Source organism: Populus euphratica, unplaced genomic scaffold, assembly GCF_000495115.2.
Source record: "Populus euphratica unplaced genomic scaffold, PopEup_1.0 scaffold1059.1, whole genome shotgun sequence".
Lineage (NCBI taxonomy): Eukaryota > Viridiplantae > Streptophyta > Magnoliopsida > Malpighiales > Salicaceae > Populus > Populus euphratica.
Genome location: NW_011500911.1, coordinates 45152 through 61745, shown reverse-complemented (window position 1 = coordinate 61745; position 16594 = coordinate 45152). Strand labels below are relative to the sequence as shown.

The 16594-nt window shown below is 34.7% G+C and overlaps 1 protein-coding gene and 2 long non-coding RNA genes across 4 annotated transcripts; 2 read left to right on the top strand and 1 right to left on the bottom strand.

Moving 5' to 3' along the window:
* Positions 1-3444: 3444 nt before the first annotated feature.
* Positions 3445-6871, top strand: LOC105116797 (uncharacterized). 2 transcript variants are annotated; one of them, XR_840596.1, is made up of 3 exons: positions 3445-3895; positions 5754-5883; positions 6773-6871. It is a non-coding gene; the product is annotated as an uncharacterized LOC105116797 (long non-coding RNA). The 2 variants fall into 2 exon arrangements; XR_840595.1 differs by having other exon boundaries at positions 5754-6656.
* A 517-nt stretch (positions 6872-7388) lies between these two features.
* LOC105116796 (uncharacterized) lies at positions 7389-10443 on the top strand. Its single transcript, XR_840594.1, has 3 exons — positions 7389-7414; positions 10156-10239; positions 10340-10443. It is a non-coding gene; the product is annotated as an uncharacterized LOC105116796 (long non-coding RNA).
* Positions 10444-11778: 1335 nt separating this feature from the next.
* On the bottom strand, positions 11779-15825 carry LOC105116795 (G-type lectin S-receptor-like serine/threonine-protein kinase At4g27290). Its single transcript, XM_011014277.1, has 8 exons — positions 14520-15825; positions 14000-14141; positions 13600-13756; positions 13151-13361; positions 12695-12880; positions 12521-12590; positions 12293-12443; positions 11779-12196 (listed from the first exon to the last, which is right to left on the bottom strand). The coding sequence occupies exons 1-8, from the start codon at positions 15790-15792 to the stop codon at positions 11891-11893; spliced, it is 2496 nt and encodes an 831-aa protein (XP_011012579.1). The 5' UTR covers positions 15793-15825; the 3' UTR covers positions 11779-11890.
* Between the last annotated feature and the right edge of the window lie 769 nt (positions 15826-16594).

Below are 16594 nucleotides of genomic sequence, written 5' to 3'. Positions count from 1 at the left end.
ATTATTATTATTATTATTATTATTATTATTATTATTATTATTATTATTATTATTATTATTATTGTTATTATTATTATTACTATTGTTGTTGTTGTTATTGTTGTTTTATAATTGTTGTTTATAATTTGTATAATTAACCTCTCTGTGGTTCGAGCCCGGTCTTGCCGGGTTATTTATTACTTCGACACTCCTGCACTTGGGAGAAGACATCAATCTTTTAGTCGTGTCACTTGTCAACTGGATCTGTCATCTTAACTAGTAGCAAAAGGGTAGACTTAGTTAGTCGATCCACAATGACCCAGATTGCATCATTTCCCCTCTTTCCTCTAGGTAGTCTTGACACAAAGTCCATTGTGATCATCTCCCACTTCCACTCAGGGATTGGTAATGGTTGTAACAACCCTACTGGTTTTCGGTGTTCTACTTTTACTTGTTGGCAAATACTACACTTTGCCATGTAACCAGCCACTTCTTTTCTCATATTTGGCCACCAGTAGTATTGTTTCATATCATGGTACATCTTAGTACTACCTGGATGTATAGTGAACTTAGACTCGAGAGCTTCTCGTAGTAACTTTTGTTTAAGGGCTTTATTGTCAGGCACATACATACGTCACCTCAACATCACTATTCCATCATCACCCATTTGAAAGAGAGTTTCACCCCCCCCGCCCGATTCCAGTTTGATTCTCACTTTTGACACTTTATCATCATGTTGTTATGCCTATAATATTTGCTCTCGATATCCTAACTTCACCCTTAATTGAGCCATTAAGGATCCTTCTAGACTCACACCTAATACTGCCCCCAATCTCTTTAGCTCAATCATGGTTTTCTCATTCCAAGTCGTTGGTCCACCCCTAATAACTTTGTCTTTACGGCTAAGAGCATCTGCGATTACATTCGCTTTTCCTAGATGATAATCTAGAATACAATCGTAGTCTTTAATTAATTCTACCCATTTCCATTGTCACATATTCAACTCCTTTTGCAACATCAGATATTTAAGGCTCTTATGATTCGTGAAAATTTAGACCTAGGATCAGTATAAGTAGTGCCTCCATACTCGTAAAGCAAAAACTACTGCTACCAATTCTAAGTCATGAACTGGATAATTGATTTTATGAGTCTTCAATTGTCTTAATGCAAAGGCAACTACTTTTCCATGCTACATTAGAACAAAACCCAGTCGTTTTATTGAGGCATCACTGTAGACTACAAAGCCTTCTGTTCCAGATGGAAGGATTAGTACGGGGGCAGTAGTAAGCCTTCTTTTCAATTCTTGAAAGCTCTTATCACACTCCTTTGACTACTCGCATCTTATGTTTTTCCTAGTGAGTCGTGTTAATGGAGTTGGTATCGTTGAAAACCCTTTGATAAATCTTCTATAATACCCTGCGAATCCGAGAAAACTACAAATTTCAGTTACCGTAGTAGGCCTTTCCCATCTCAAAACTACTTCCACCTTTTGAGGGTCCATAAAAATGCCTTTCGAAGCCACTACATGCCTAAAAAAGGTCACTTCTTTTAACCAGAAATCACATTTATCCAACTTGGCATACAATTGGCAACTCCTCAAAGTCTGTAGTGTCTGTCTTAGGTGCTATTCATGCTCTTTATAGGATTTGGAGTAAACCAAAATGTCATCGATGAATACGATAACAAACTTATCAAGGTATGGTTGGAATAATCGGTTCATTAAATCCATATAAATGTCATCGATGAATACGATAACAAACTTTGAGTTCTTAGTTCTTAGTGCTCCAGCATTAGTTAATCCAAAGGGTAGCACTAAGAACTCAAACTCAAAGTGTCTATAGTGAGTTCTGAAGGCAGTTTTCAGCATATCTTGCCCCTTGATTCGCATTTGGTAGTATCCTGATCTTAAATCAATCTTTGAGAATACTTAGGCACCCTTTAACTGATTGAACAAATCATCTATCCACGGAAGTGGATATATGTTCTTTACCATCACTTTATTCAGCTGAAAGTAATCTATGCAAAGGCTTAACATTCCATCTTTCTTCTTCACAAATAATACAGGTGCCCCCCAAGGTGAGTTGCTTGGTCATATGAATCTTTTGTCTAAAAGCTCCTGCAATTGAATTTTCAACTCATCCAATTCTTTTGGGGCCATTCTATACAGTGGTTGGGCTATAGGAGACACCCCAGGCAATATATCTATGGTGACTTCAACTTCTCTTTCCGAGGGTAATCCTAGCAATTCTTTCAAAAATACATCTGGAAATTCCCTCACAATTGGAATGTCAGATAGTCCTATTTAACCCTTTTCTGAATTTATCACATAGGCAAGGTATGTTGTACAACCTTTCTTTAGTAGTTTTCTCGCAACCATACCCAAGATCATATTTGGAAAGTTGGAAGTTCTCTCCCCTTTAAAGACCATTGTTTCACCTTTAGCCCTTTGAAAGGTTACTGTTTTTATAAAGTAGTCTAGACGAGCCTTATTTTTACCCAACTAATTCATATCTAGAATTATATCAAAATCACTTAATTCTAGGGGTATTAAATCTACTTTTAGTTCACACCCATTAATGTTAATTCCTACCCCTTCAAATACAACATTTGTTTCCACAGTTTCACCTAAAGGTGTCCCAATTATAAATCCTTTCTCTACCCTTTTTGTTTCCTTACTCAATTTGATTACATTTTCATTTGCTATAAAAGAGTGAGATTTTTTAACATTGATCGAGTTATATAGTCGGACTGTTACAACCCTAGCTCCCCCCTACTCATGAGCACTTGGTCACTTAACTTACATACAAACTATATGACTCTAGATTTATCTAATGAAATCTTAGGGACACCCAAATATTACCTTAAATTTATCATTTTAGCTACGTGTATGGATTTCAGGATCCAACAAGAACTTGGTAACCTTGCAATAAAAAAGAAGAAGAAGATAGCATGCATATTAAGTAAATATGTAGACTTGCATAAGATATAGAAATACAATCCTAGCATGTATACTAAATTTGTATAAAAAAATATACCTAAACAAAACAAATTTTAAGTAATTACTTGTTGAAGTTTTTAGAATATAATTAATCTCTTCTTCTTTTTTTTTTGTTATTGCCAAAGTTAAAATCATTTATTCTTAAGGTTTTATTGCTCCCCACTTTGTGCAAGACAACTCACTCTAATAAGATGGTGTTTGGCTCCATGGTGGCTTTTGCGGTTAGTCCAAACACAATTTTTTATTGTTTGGTAACAACAAGAAGCTGATATTAATTTGTGGACCCCACGTCAATTTTTGAGGTATGGCCGCAGTTAATTTGAAGTAGTTTTAGACATCTTTTCACGTGAAAAGCTGGTTTGAAGACAGTAAACAAACAATTAAAATTTGACAAATTTGTGGTGCTTAAAACCATTGAAAAAATTAGACAACATTATCCTTCCCTTACAAAAACACACCAATGTTACCGTTGCTCTAGAGATTTTGATTCACTTTGTTTTCTTCACCAGAGACTGAAAAATCCCTAAAAGCCATCACTCCTCCAGATCCAAATACCTAGAACTGCATAAGATTTCTATCACCAAACCCCCCAAATTTGTAAAAGCTAGTAAGCTATTACTAGATCACTAAGCTATTACTCCATATTTGTCGTCAGATCCCTAAAACCCATTATTGCGCTAAACCATTAAGACATCAAAACTTGTTTTTCTTCACAATTGTCCCTCCAGCTCCCAAAAAGCCATTATGGAGCCAAACAAAAAGCCATCACTTTCCTTTGTTCTTCACCATAGCTGATAGATCTCTAAGGCTAAGCTCTCCTTAGAGATCTAGTTGCCTTTTGTCCAGATCAACAAATCTCTAAGGCTCATTTTATTTGCTCACCATCCCACACCCCCCTTCATATCAGAGATTGATCTGGTAATTTTTTTTATTTTTTTATTTTTATGTGGTAATGTTGGGGGATAAATCTCCTAAAAAATGTCTTGAGTTCTAACAACTGATATTACACTTAAACATTTAAGGACCTTGTTTTTTCTTCCTCTCTACCTTGTATAAAAAGTGAGTTGTGAATATAGTTTGTTAGCTTTTATTTAAAAAATTACTATAGTGATTTGTTGATTCATTATGTTGTGCTCATCAGTACTATCTCAGCATTATCTCATGTTTTTATTTGTTTAATTAGCTGCTCTAAGTTTGTGCAGCAAAGAGTGTATAAAATTAGTATCACAAATATAAAAAGATATTTCTAAATGCCAAGAATAATATGTATGTGAAAGAGACTTGTGTGGCCTTAGTCTTTTGAGGAGAATTCAACACTTGTATGTAGGTTATGATCTTGGGATTAAAAATGAAGTGAGTTTAATTTATTATTATGGAAAGGGTAGGATGCTCAAATACGGGCACTGTGGAGAGTAGGAAGAGGCACTTTGGCTTGGGATTATAAAGAAAGGGGAAAATGGGGCATCCTTGCACATGGAGCAAGGTCAGATGTGAAGAATACAAAATAACTTTAAGGAGGGCTACGTCTTATTTTAAAGAAAATTTTTGGAGGCAAAAGCATCTTCAATGGCCAAGAGCTCAACCACCAGCTATAGAAAGAGAACCTTTTTGTCCACCTTTGCATGTGATGAGTTTCTGGTTTTGTATTTCTACTTCGTGCGCTTAAAGCATCCCGCATGGACAAACCATTAATTCCCTCCCAGTTCCTTTTTCCAAACCTCTTATTGTTGTACGGTTCTGATAGGTTGAATTTTACACGAACATGGAATTTGGCTGCTTCTGCACCCAGCTGCAACTGTTTTTATGGATTCAAGCTGCTCCCGCAGTTTAAAATGGCTAGCAGGACCAGTAAAAAAAAAACCTTGTGCTATCAGCTTTATCTTCCTTGTTCTGTGTTTATGCATTGATTGCAGTGGACTGGTCAGCTATTTGCTTAAATACACCATTTTAGAACTTGATGCTCTGCCCTCTAACAGTAGCTTGGACTTTGAAATAAAGAACGTGGGCTTCATGCTGATTCCAATGCTGGTACTTTGGACTGAGAGAAAGGGGAAGAGAGGGGTAGGGGGGTGAAGGATTAGATTTATTTTTCATTATAATAGTGTGTTTGTGTGTGTCAGGCCATACTCGATTAATTAAGTTGAATGTGTATATTTTTCTGCTCACTCTACATTTATTAGACATATTTTCAATTTTTAAGCATACATTAGTTGTGTGGAATTTTTTTTAAGCGAGTCTTGAGGTTTTGAATTGAGAATTTGTTGTTGTGTGTTTTGTTTACTATTTAACACCCTGTTATATCAATCAACATTCTAAATTCTAAAGCTAAGAAGAGTTTTCTTTTGAACTTATACTATGGTTCAAAACACTTATTTGTTAATTACAAAACGACGAGAGAAGAAATTGTAGGTCAGCTAAAACTATCGTGTACCTTTGCAAACTTATTTTAGTTTGAGTAAATTCCCCCTTCCCTGTTCTTTGTACTTTTCTCTACTTATTTGTCGCAAGCCTAAAAGTTTTGTAGTTAGAAAAGTATAAAAGAAATAAAAAAATTATAAGATTACCAAGTGATATGAGACCACCCATTGTTGTGTAAATAACTTTCCTTGTTTTTGCATTTCTTGTTTATACTTGCTCTGCTTTTTACAGAACTCCAATATTTGATGAAGATTTGTTGTTCAATGACTAACATGGATTTTTGCTTTTAAATTGGTTACCAATGAATGTTGCATTCGATTTGCTAAGACCTCAAAATTTATTTCTTCCATGATATCAGATATCAACTTCCTCTACTTGTAGCTCGCACTAGTTTCTATTGAAGCTCCAGATATGCTTCAATGTATTTGATAAAGCTGTACACCTTCATGATATCGATCATCTATCTCTAACAATTCAAATATTACTTGGTAAGTCTGTAATTTTGTCTAGTTGGAGTGTATATCATCTACAATGTTGTTGCTCTACTAAAATGATATTAGTGGCAGTAGTTTTGTTTATTAATTTACTTGGCTCAAGTATGTTGTGTACAATAAAATTGGTGCTTGTTTTGTCATACAACCAAGTAGCTTGTACTCAGATTTGTAATGATAATATTTCATTGTTCATGAAGTTCTTTTCAATTTGTTAGTGTATGGTATATCTAGAGAGGTTATGTGTTTTTTATTGTTGATTCATGAACTGCAGTTTATTGATTACAAGGGGTATGAATTTAAAGATGTTGTTATGTCTTGTGTACTATGAATAAACAGATAGTTATTTGAATCAATTGTATTGTTAGTAGCATGCTTTCATTTTTTTAAATTGCAATTTTGATGAAATTCCTATGCATATATCATTTTGCTAGAAAAAAATATTCAATGGAAGGTGCTGAAAGCTCGGATAAAGCATTTTGGAGTAAAGAGATGTTGCATGCATTTTGTAATATTTGTATTGTCGCTATTGAGAAAGGAATGAGGCCAACCACTCATTCCGATAAGGCCGAATGGAAATTTCTTATGGCTGTCTTCAAAGAGAAAACTGGTCTTGCTTTTACTAAGACTGAACTAAAAAAACAAATGGGATGGTGCAAAAAAAGTGTGGAGGATTTGGAAAAAACTGATATCTGAAACAGGAGTAGGATGGAATAATGAACTTGGAACTATTAGTGCTAGTGATGAGTGGTGTAATAAAAAAAACTCAGGTTAGTTATTGATACCCTTGTTTCTTGGATTTATCTTTGTCTTGTCCTATTTCTTAAACTATTTAGCACATTTTATATGGTTTATGCATGTGCTCTTTCATATTTGTTCCATACAGGAAATTAAAGGGTCTAAAAAGTTTAGACATGCTGGAATTGAACCTTCACTTTGCAATAAGTTTGATAGAATGTTCAGCAATATTGTGGCAATTGGACTATGCTTGGGCTCCATCTTTTGGAGTATTATTTGATGATGATATTGTGAATCAAAACACTTAGGATGTTCATGTTAATGAAGAAGAAAATCTAGAGGAAAGGAGTGGTGATTTCGAGGAGGATGTCATTCCCAATTACACAAATGATGTTTGCAATTTAGTTACTGGAGTTAATATGGGAAATAGCAGTACCACAAATAGCAGTGGAAAGAGAAAAACAAAAGAGCAATGCAGTGGGAAAAGTACAAAGAAAAGAAAAAAATCTCATGGAGTTAGAGCTCAAATGCTTAAACGTTGGGATAAACTAGTTGATGATGTTTCGATAAGGAATGATAGTAGGGATAAGATAGGGTGTAGCATTAGTGAGGCGATGACAAAGATTCATTCCATACCTGACATTATTTTTGGTGATAACTTATATTGCTTTGCTACGGAGTACTTGTCTAGGAGGAATAAAAAAGAGATGTGGGCAACAATAGGAGATCTTGATAGGATGTACCAATGGTGTAAAAAATGTATCAGCGAAGTCAAAAGCACTAAATGAAGGTTAGTATTGCTTTAATGATGCTTTCAGTTTTTGTTATTTCCTGAAGAATGATATCGCAAACTTATTGTCAATTGCTTGAACAACTGCATGTTATGAGAGTTTTGTTGTGCTGCCAAATGATGTGCAAGTTTGCAGTAATAAGATATACTTCTAAGGCTGATGTATTGAAGCATGAAGAGTAGTATTGATATTGGTAGAGAACAACTTTTCTTATTTATGTTTGCGGATTGCTAATCTAACTTGTTTACAATTTAATGGAATATTGGCAACACTTGTTGTGGTGTCTGCTGTTATGTTTAAGGATAATTATTATCAGTGGTCTTTGTTGTGTTTATGGATTACCAATGTAACATGTTTTACATGCAATGAAATATTGGTAAACTTCTTGTGATATCTGTTATGATGTTAATAGTGAATTATTATAAATATTGATGGTGAATTGCTGTCCTGGGTAATTGGTTTGCTGTTAATATGTAGAAAATTGTGCAATCCTTAATGAGAATGCACTTTTAAGTACTAATCACTATATTTTCTGAATATTATGTTAGTTTTCTTCCTGGACCAATCAGATTATAACATCTTAAAAGGAATATATATCAGACTTTTGTTTATCCTTACTGTGTGCATTATTAAAAAATGTTAGATCAATTGTGTTTTTGTTGGCCGAAACAAATAAAATAAATATTGTTAATTTCTATGGCTCCTAACAGTATATATTATTATATATTTGTAAGTGTTCAGCACAACACTATTCCAATTGCTTTAGTTTTCTTGATAGTAATTATATAATGTTGCAGATTGAAAGTATATTAGGTGCATACAACTGAAAAGCAAGTCAAACTTAATAAAAACATCACAATAAAGATACTGACACAGTATATATAATGCAAGAAAAGTAGAAAAGGCATAATAAGAAGAGAATGTGTCAGGTATATTGTTACAGTTTGGAAGAGAATATGTCAGGCATATTGCATAGTCATTCTGTCAACCTGCTACAATTTGGTATAGCAAACTTATGAGTGTATATAGGTTAGTTGTTTTATCCCACAATACTTGCAGCCCCCTATATAATATATGTTGTATGTAATTTGAGACATAACTTTAAACACTACAACAAGAAAAACATTCGGTCTTGGGAGCTTTTACAAAAAGTCACACTTTACAGTAAGTTACTCTTATTTGAATCAACTTTTTCAATAGATTAATTATTTTTACAACTTTCATACGGCATGGTGCAGTTTTTTTTTCAATCAACATCCTTTGTGTAATATTTACTAAATATTGAAATGACCTCTTAGATGTGTTTTTTTTTTGGGAAAGTTTCACCTGTAAACATTTCTGTTGCTTTTGCCAAGAATTTGGCAAATAATTCCTCCTGAAAGTATGCAGTTATTTTTTTCCAGGCTGCTTCCTTCTTGGTATTGTGCAATGAATTTTCTAGGCTGTTTCCCTCTTCATTTCCTCAAATGATTGTACTTGATTATTATAATTTAACAAAGTATCATTTCAAAAAACTTTTGCTCCCTATATGTTATAACAAATAATCAAACACAGTCACTATTTTTATACAATTCATAACAGGCATATGCCATAATATTACAATAATAAACATTTTTTGAATTGTTGTTATTCGAGATATAATAATTATATCATGTTAATTATTTATGGTTCGAATTGGTATGACGACAAATGTTTGTAATTGAATTGGTGTAGGTAGATATGGTAGATGAATGGGTTGATGCTATGCTTGGTGTTAACTATGACAACAATTATGATACCGTTATGAATCATGTAATTGATAATATAAATTACCATGGTAGTTGTACCGGTGGTAGTGGTGGAGATGCTAACGATGATAATGGTGATGGTAATGATGGAGTTAATGATGGTGGGGATGATTCAAACGGAATGGATAATGATGGTGATAGTGATGATGATAGTGATGAAAATGAAGACGAAAATTATTCTGATGATGAGGGTGATTCATTTTGGCTACGAGAAAATGATCGTAAGAAGCTGTTGTTATGCACTACTGGTGCTTTACACGTGTATTATGCTACTTATGTGCATAAGGAACCTTGTATGGTCTCATATAACACAGGGATGAGATGGTTGAATGAAGTTGTACGAGGACACCGGAAACGGTGTGTTAACATGTTTAGGATGGATGAAACGACGTTACAAACCCTTTGTTATGACTTGGAAACACAGTATGGGCTGAAACCATCAAGAAGGACAAGTGTTATTGAGAAGGTGGCAATGTTTTTATACACAATTGCATTAGATGCAACAAATAGACAAGTACAAGAAAGATTTCAACATTTTGGTGAAACTGTGAGTTGAAATTTTAATGAGGTGTTGAAGACAATTTGTTTGCTTGTAGTAGATATAATTAAACCACAGGACTCTGAATTTTTAAACACTCCTCGAGAAATTACAATGAATCCAAGATTTATGCCTCATTTTAAGGTGAGTTAGATGTTGTTTATAGCAACCAATGACAAAGAAAACAATATTTAAGATTTGGCTAGTCGTTATTTATGACATGTTGGTTAATGTTGTGTTTTGTCATATTTTGTAGAATTGCATTGATGCAATAGACGACACATATGTTCGTGCTTCTGTTTCCCAGGAAAATCAAGTGTCATTCATCAATAGAAAAGGTGTGCCGACACAGAATGTAATGGCCATGTTATACCCGCATGTAGTTTTGATATGCAATTCACGTTTGTTTGGGCAGGATGGAAAGGTAGCGCTCATGATACTCGTATTTTTCTAGAGGCTATTGACAATCCAAATATCAAATTTCCAAAACCTCCTGAAGGTAAATATATTAAAATAATTCATTGTTAATTAAATTTAAAATATGTGTATTCTATATTTTTTGTTATTAAATTTGTTATAATTTTCTTCCTTGTTATTAGGAAAATATTATTTAGTTGATGCTGGGTACCCAAATGAGTATGGATATCTTGGTCCATATAAAGATGAGAGATATCACTTTCAAAAGTTTCGGCGTCGAGGGCAACCAACCAGCCAAGAAGAGAGATTCAATTGTGAACACTCGTCACTTCGCAATATCATTGAACGTGCATTTGGAGTGTAGAAACAAAGGTGGAGAATTTTACAGAACATGCCAGTATATCCATACAAATCGCAGTGCAGATTGTAGTGGCATCAATGGCACTACATAACTATATTAGGAGGAACTCACAAGAAGATTTTGCATTTACCGAATATGATCGCAATGCTAATTTTATTCCTGATGATATTTTAGTCGATGTTTTTCCATGTTCACAAAGCCAAGGCAACCAGCGGTCTTCTTGAATGAATTATGTCAGTGATGAAATAGCATATAGTTTAATGAGATGATTGAAGAAGAACAATAATGTAAAATTCTTACTTCTTTTATGTGTGAAAAAATGCTCACAAATGCTACTAACAACTTGCAAATTAACACAAGTCCTTCTTGGTAATTTTATTAACAAAAGTACTTTCAAAAGCAACTTAACCAAACACATATTAATTACTTATTAGACAACAATACTTTAAACCATAATTTTAACCAAACACATCTTTTTATATATACACCACAAGAAAGAGTGATTTCTAAAAATCTACTTTTATCGACCGCAAACACAAAAGCCACCACTTTTCCAAACACACCCTAAGTCTCATAGGATTTTAACAACACCATCTTGTTTAAGTACACTTGTAAATAAGGTCCAACAAATACAAATGAATTATACTCAATGTCTTTTTAGAAGGATTGAAACTAAGCTCTAAATTATGAGGAAAGAAAAAAAGGAATAAATCTTAAAAAACTAGAAGATTTAAGATGGAAAATATGTGAAGAAGAATGTCAAATTCTATAGAAAAATCTATCTAAACAATGCAGAAAAACCAACTTAAAAACACTTTTCTTCGTTCCCTTTTATAGATAATTTTAGGAACCAAAAGCTAATATAATTCTCTTATTATTAGCTTTGATTACCGTCTATAAAATTTGAAGTAAACTTAAACATTTGTAACTTTAAATTAGATGTCTTTTGAACTTAAAAGCTGTTCAAATCTACAAAAATCTTCTTAGAAGAAAACTAATTAGTTTAATTATTTATGGACTAGATTAGTATTTCTTTAATGATCATCCAAGCTAAAATTTAAATTAGGATAGAATAATGTTTTGTAGCTTAAAAAAATATTTTACAAAACATTCAAATATTCTTAGTCGAATCAAGCCAAGAGCCAAGTCTCTTTAAATCTCTCCCCTCTAAAAGCTTGAGTTGTATTTGTATTTGGGTAAAATTTTAACTTCTCAACTTTTTTTTTTTTCACTGAAAAATATTAATAATTTCCTAGAAGTTAACTTTGCCTTGGAAAACATACAACAGAGTTTTCATGAGCACGCGATCACAAACATCAAGACCACACGAAACAAGCACGCAAGTTTACGTAAAAATAAAAATACAAGTAATCTATCTTGCCTCTAACACTGAAACTGAGCATACGTTTGCCGAAGGTGGTTTGCTCTCGCTCGATGAATAGCTTGCTTCAACAAGATCCCTTTCAGTGAAAAATCCTGGTTGCTTAGGCTGAGGCAATTCATCTTCATTACCCAACATCAAAACCACATATGACATGTTTGGTCTATCTTCTGGATTTTCTTGCACACACAATAGCCCCACGTGAATTGAACGTAGCACTTCAGATAAATAGGGTGTTTCAACTTTTGATCCCGCAGCCAGTTCCAGAGGCCTGCCTTGTTTGAACAGTCTCCATGCCTGATAAACAAAACCATGCTATTAATGACACATTGAGGATTTAAAAGTGTTTGAACAGTCTCATTAAACATGTGCGGACATATCTGTGACACCTACATGCCCAATAAGGTTGAGGTGGTGATCTGGATGATGGAATCCTCTGTTCTTAAAGCCACTCACTATCTCTAGCACCAATACTCCAAAGCTGAAGACATCTGATTTGAGTGAGTAGAGTCCATAATTTGCGTACTCTGGAGATATATAACCACTGCATGTATTCATGGAATTTCAAGTTCCATTTTCAGACTATGAAGATAAAATGCGTATGATGGAGATGACACTGACTACGTTCCAGCCGCTTTATTAGTGTTGGCTTCAATTTCATTTTCTCCAAAACTTCTAGCCAGGCCAAAGTCTGAGATTTTTGGATTCATTTCGTAATCCAACAAAATATTGCTGGTTTTCAAATCTCTGTGGATTATTCGTAGTCTGTGGCTTCAGTTTCATTTTCTCCAAAACTTCTAGCCAGGCCAAAGTCTGAGATTTTTGGATTCATTTCGTAATCCAATAAAATATTGCTGGTTTTCAGATCTCTGTGGATTATTCTTAGTCTCGAATCTTGGTGAAGATAAAGGAGTCCTCGAGCAATCCCGTTGATGATGTTGGAGCGCTTGGGCCAATCTAGTTGCAAGCTTCGAGTTTCATCTGTCCAAGTCAATCCATTACATCTCTTATCAGATTCATAAATGGAGATGATAAGTTACGATCAATGAATTTTGAGTTACAATTACATATGCATATATGGCAGAATTTGTCAGCATGAGAACTCTTCCCCTACAAAGCCACCTTCCCAGGGGCTTTGAACGATGCTCAATAGATGGCTAAACAATTGATGTCAGATCCATTTTGGAAGCTCAATAGTGCTAGATTTGAAACATTGGAATAGCTTTTTGAAAAGTTTTGTGAGATTCATACCAAAAATGTAGAAGTCCAAGCTTTTGTTAGGCAAAAGCTCGTAGACCAACATATTTTCATGTCTTTCAATGCAGCATCCAAGAAGCCTCACTAGATTCCGGTGCTGAAGTTTCACGATATGTTTGACTTCATTTTTGAACTCATCAAGTCCTTGTCTTGAATTCTCAGAGAGCCTCTTGACAGCTATTTCTCGTCCATCTGTTAATGTTCCCTGTAAAGAATTACTCAGCATCATAAGCAAATCATGCGTTGTCTGCTGAATTCTCTGAGAATTTCATGCAGCTTGTATCTGTTCAGGAATTCTATCAAATCAGTCATCCTTTGATACTAATAAAAGGTTGGTTCTGTAGTGGAACAATTTCAATACCACAGGACTCCATTGGTGCCTGGAGTTTGTACCATGAAAACTCAGAAGCTATATTGCATGACTTTTTATGGATAATTATTACCTTATAAACAGGTCCGAAACCACCTTCTCCTAGTTTATTGGACACAGAAAATTTCTTTGTTGCGCAAGCCAACTCATCCATGTTAAAGAAGGGTAATTCTAGTTCTTCCTTCAAGTCCTTGTTATTTGATCTTCTTTGCAAATTACCTGTCATTTTTCTAGTCAGCATAACCGTTATGCTTGTTGAAAAAATAGAATGAAAGACAAAAGATCTCTATTTGCTGCTACTCTCAAGATTTTTGTAGCATCAAACACAACGGTGCTTTGAACAACTTACAGCCATACCTTATATTACTGAAAATCAAATTTAATTTTTTTTATTTATAAAAACCAATCTTGATATCTGATAATCCAGGACTGGTGCGATAGGAATACTTAGATTTTGATGGTGTGAATACGTACTGTTTTTCTGCTGCTTCTTTTTCCAAACATACAAGACCAAGCATAGGCCAACGAACAGAACCCCAAAAGACAACACTGAGCTTACTATGATCCTTTTCTTCATTTTGGATTTGGTATTAACCTTTGCCGAGTCACCGTTATCTGTAACATGGTACAGAAAAACTGGTGTTAAAAAGAGAAAATGCCAAATGCCTTTTGTATTTGTTTGGTTAGTTATTATGGCTGGAAAGCTTTCATTGGCCATATGTGATCATTCAATTTCAGCTTTCTACTCATTCATTATAAAACAGTATCATTTTGGGTACGCTCAGAGACTAAAACAGAAGTAAACTCTGTCGCTGATAGCCTTGCAAGGAAAGGCTTGGATATGCTCAGAGACTATATAGCTTGGTTTTAAGATTTTTAAACGTTGTATCCTTTTGCCAATAGCTTACTAGTTTTCTATTTGAATATATTTCGAATTTTAATAATATTAATAAGAAAAAAAATGACTTATCTAATCTGAGGATAAATGCATACCTAGTTCTGATGCAGCCATCCGTATAAAAATGTCTTGCTCAATTTGAGGGAATGTTCTCATATCAATCAAATCATTGAACCAAAGCAAGCAACCACTTCCTCCACTCCTGATGTCCAAGTTGGCATACGCAGTACAGCTGCAGTTCTTCAAGCATGTGTTCTTGCACTCCTCCAGGTTCATACTCCTGTTGAACCATGATTTTCTTGTCTCCGGCATCTTCAAACCTCTGAGCTTCCGAAACCCATCTCTGGAACAATTTAGTGCAGTCTTTCTAACGCAACCACTTGACCAATCTGTCTTCTTCCAGTCTCTTGGAACTTTTGGTACAAATCCATTCAAGCAATCGCAAACTGGAGAGTGGTCAATGCTACAGACACCATTTGCGCCACAGAGGTTATAACGCTCACAATTATCTGTATTTACTGTTGCGTAAAGAAACCAGCTTTGGGTTTGCTCCATCCACAGAAGGAGCTGGAGATCACCATTCTGAGTTGCGACGGCTCTCCAATGCGTTGAGTTATTGACAAGAGTTTCTCTGTAAAATATCTCCTTATCATTAAAAACAAATTCAAATGTGTATATTGGATTTGGTTTTAACCGAGGCAATCCACTGAACCCCACACCATTCCATGGCCCAGCTCGATACTTCACATTTGAATCTTCCACCGCTGCATACTCAGGATATCCACCAGGAATAAGCATTATTGAAATATTACCTCTGGAAGGATCATCTGATGACTTCCATGATGTCAAGTACCAGTCCATGCCAGTTATTCTATTCCGTCCTAGCTTCAAGCCCGGAATAAGTGTGTTACCTGGATGTTCAAAACTCTGCCACAAGGAATTTTCGGGGTTATTATCACCCTCCTCTCTGACAACTAGGTTTCCTGAATCCAAAAGCTTTGCAACTGGATTCCTAGCAGGTGCTGATGTGTTGGAAGACCAAATGATGCTTCCACTACGATTGAGAAGGACAAGAAGTCCTTGGTTGGTAAGCATTACAACACCTGATGAATCGTTAAGTGGAGTTTCTCTGTTGGCAACCCAAACTGGCGTCAGGACCGATATTTTACCATACCATATCCCCAAGTATCGGTTTCTGGATTTACCGGGGCTGAAAAATCCTAATTCATAGGTCCCACCAGCTGAAACTATGCTATCTCCATCTCTAACTGGCTGAGTTGTGTGCATGGTGTCAGTAGGGGTGGCTACTCCTACAGTCAGCAGCAAAGTGAAGCAAAAACGAAGTACGGAAATATAATCCATTGGCATTTGGCACTCTCATGAGTGTTTCAAGAAGCTCGCTTTGTTATGTTATAAAATGGCTGGCCTTGCTAGATGTGAAAAATATTCTTAAGAAATTGCCTATTTAACACCACAATCAGTCTACCTACCGGGACAGCAATGCTCCACTACTGAGGTAAACGCTCGTCGTCGGAATTTTTTTGGTTTGTGAAATTAGCATGCAGAATTGACAGATGGTCAACACTCAGAGAGCTAAGGGAAGCTCCGGTGATGTCATGGATTGATGATGTGCCGTGGCCAGCACCAAGAAGCGTATGACGCTAAATCAAGACTTGAGCACCAAGAAGCGTATGACGCTGTATCAAGACTTAAGCTCAGCTCAATGAATCAATCGTTTACTTTGACGCTAACGAGTACTGGGTTGCAATCATATTTTCTTAAACTCTTTGTAACTCAAAGTCAACTGCGTTGCAAGCGCCACCAATTTCTTTATTTTAATATTATTTTATATTTATTAAAATATTAAATTGGTCTTTATCTAATTGAAAAAATAAAAAATCTTTAGACTTAAGTTTTTTTAAAAAAAATAAATATAATTAGTTATTTTACTATGTTTAAAAATTAAAATGATAAAAAGGCTTTTGAATATCACTTTTAAAAATAATCATTAGGTCATTAGAAAGATAAAAATACTCCAAACACTAAAAATATTTGTTTTTATTAAAAGGTCAAAACGATAATTATACGATAAATAGCAATGATTATTTTTGAATTCTAATAATAAATTCCATTACATCTCTCATTTGTCAAATGAGTCTTTGTAGAATAT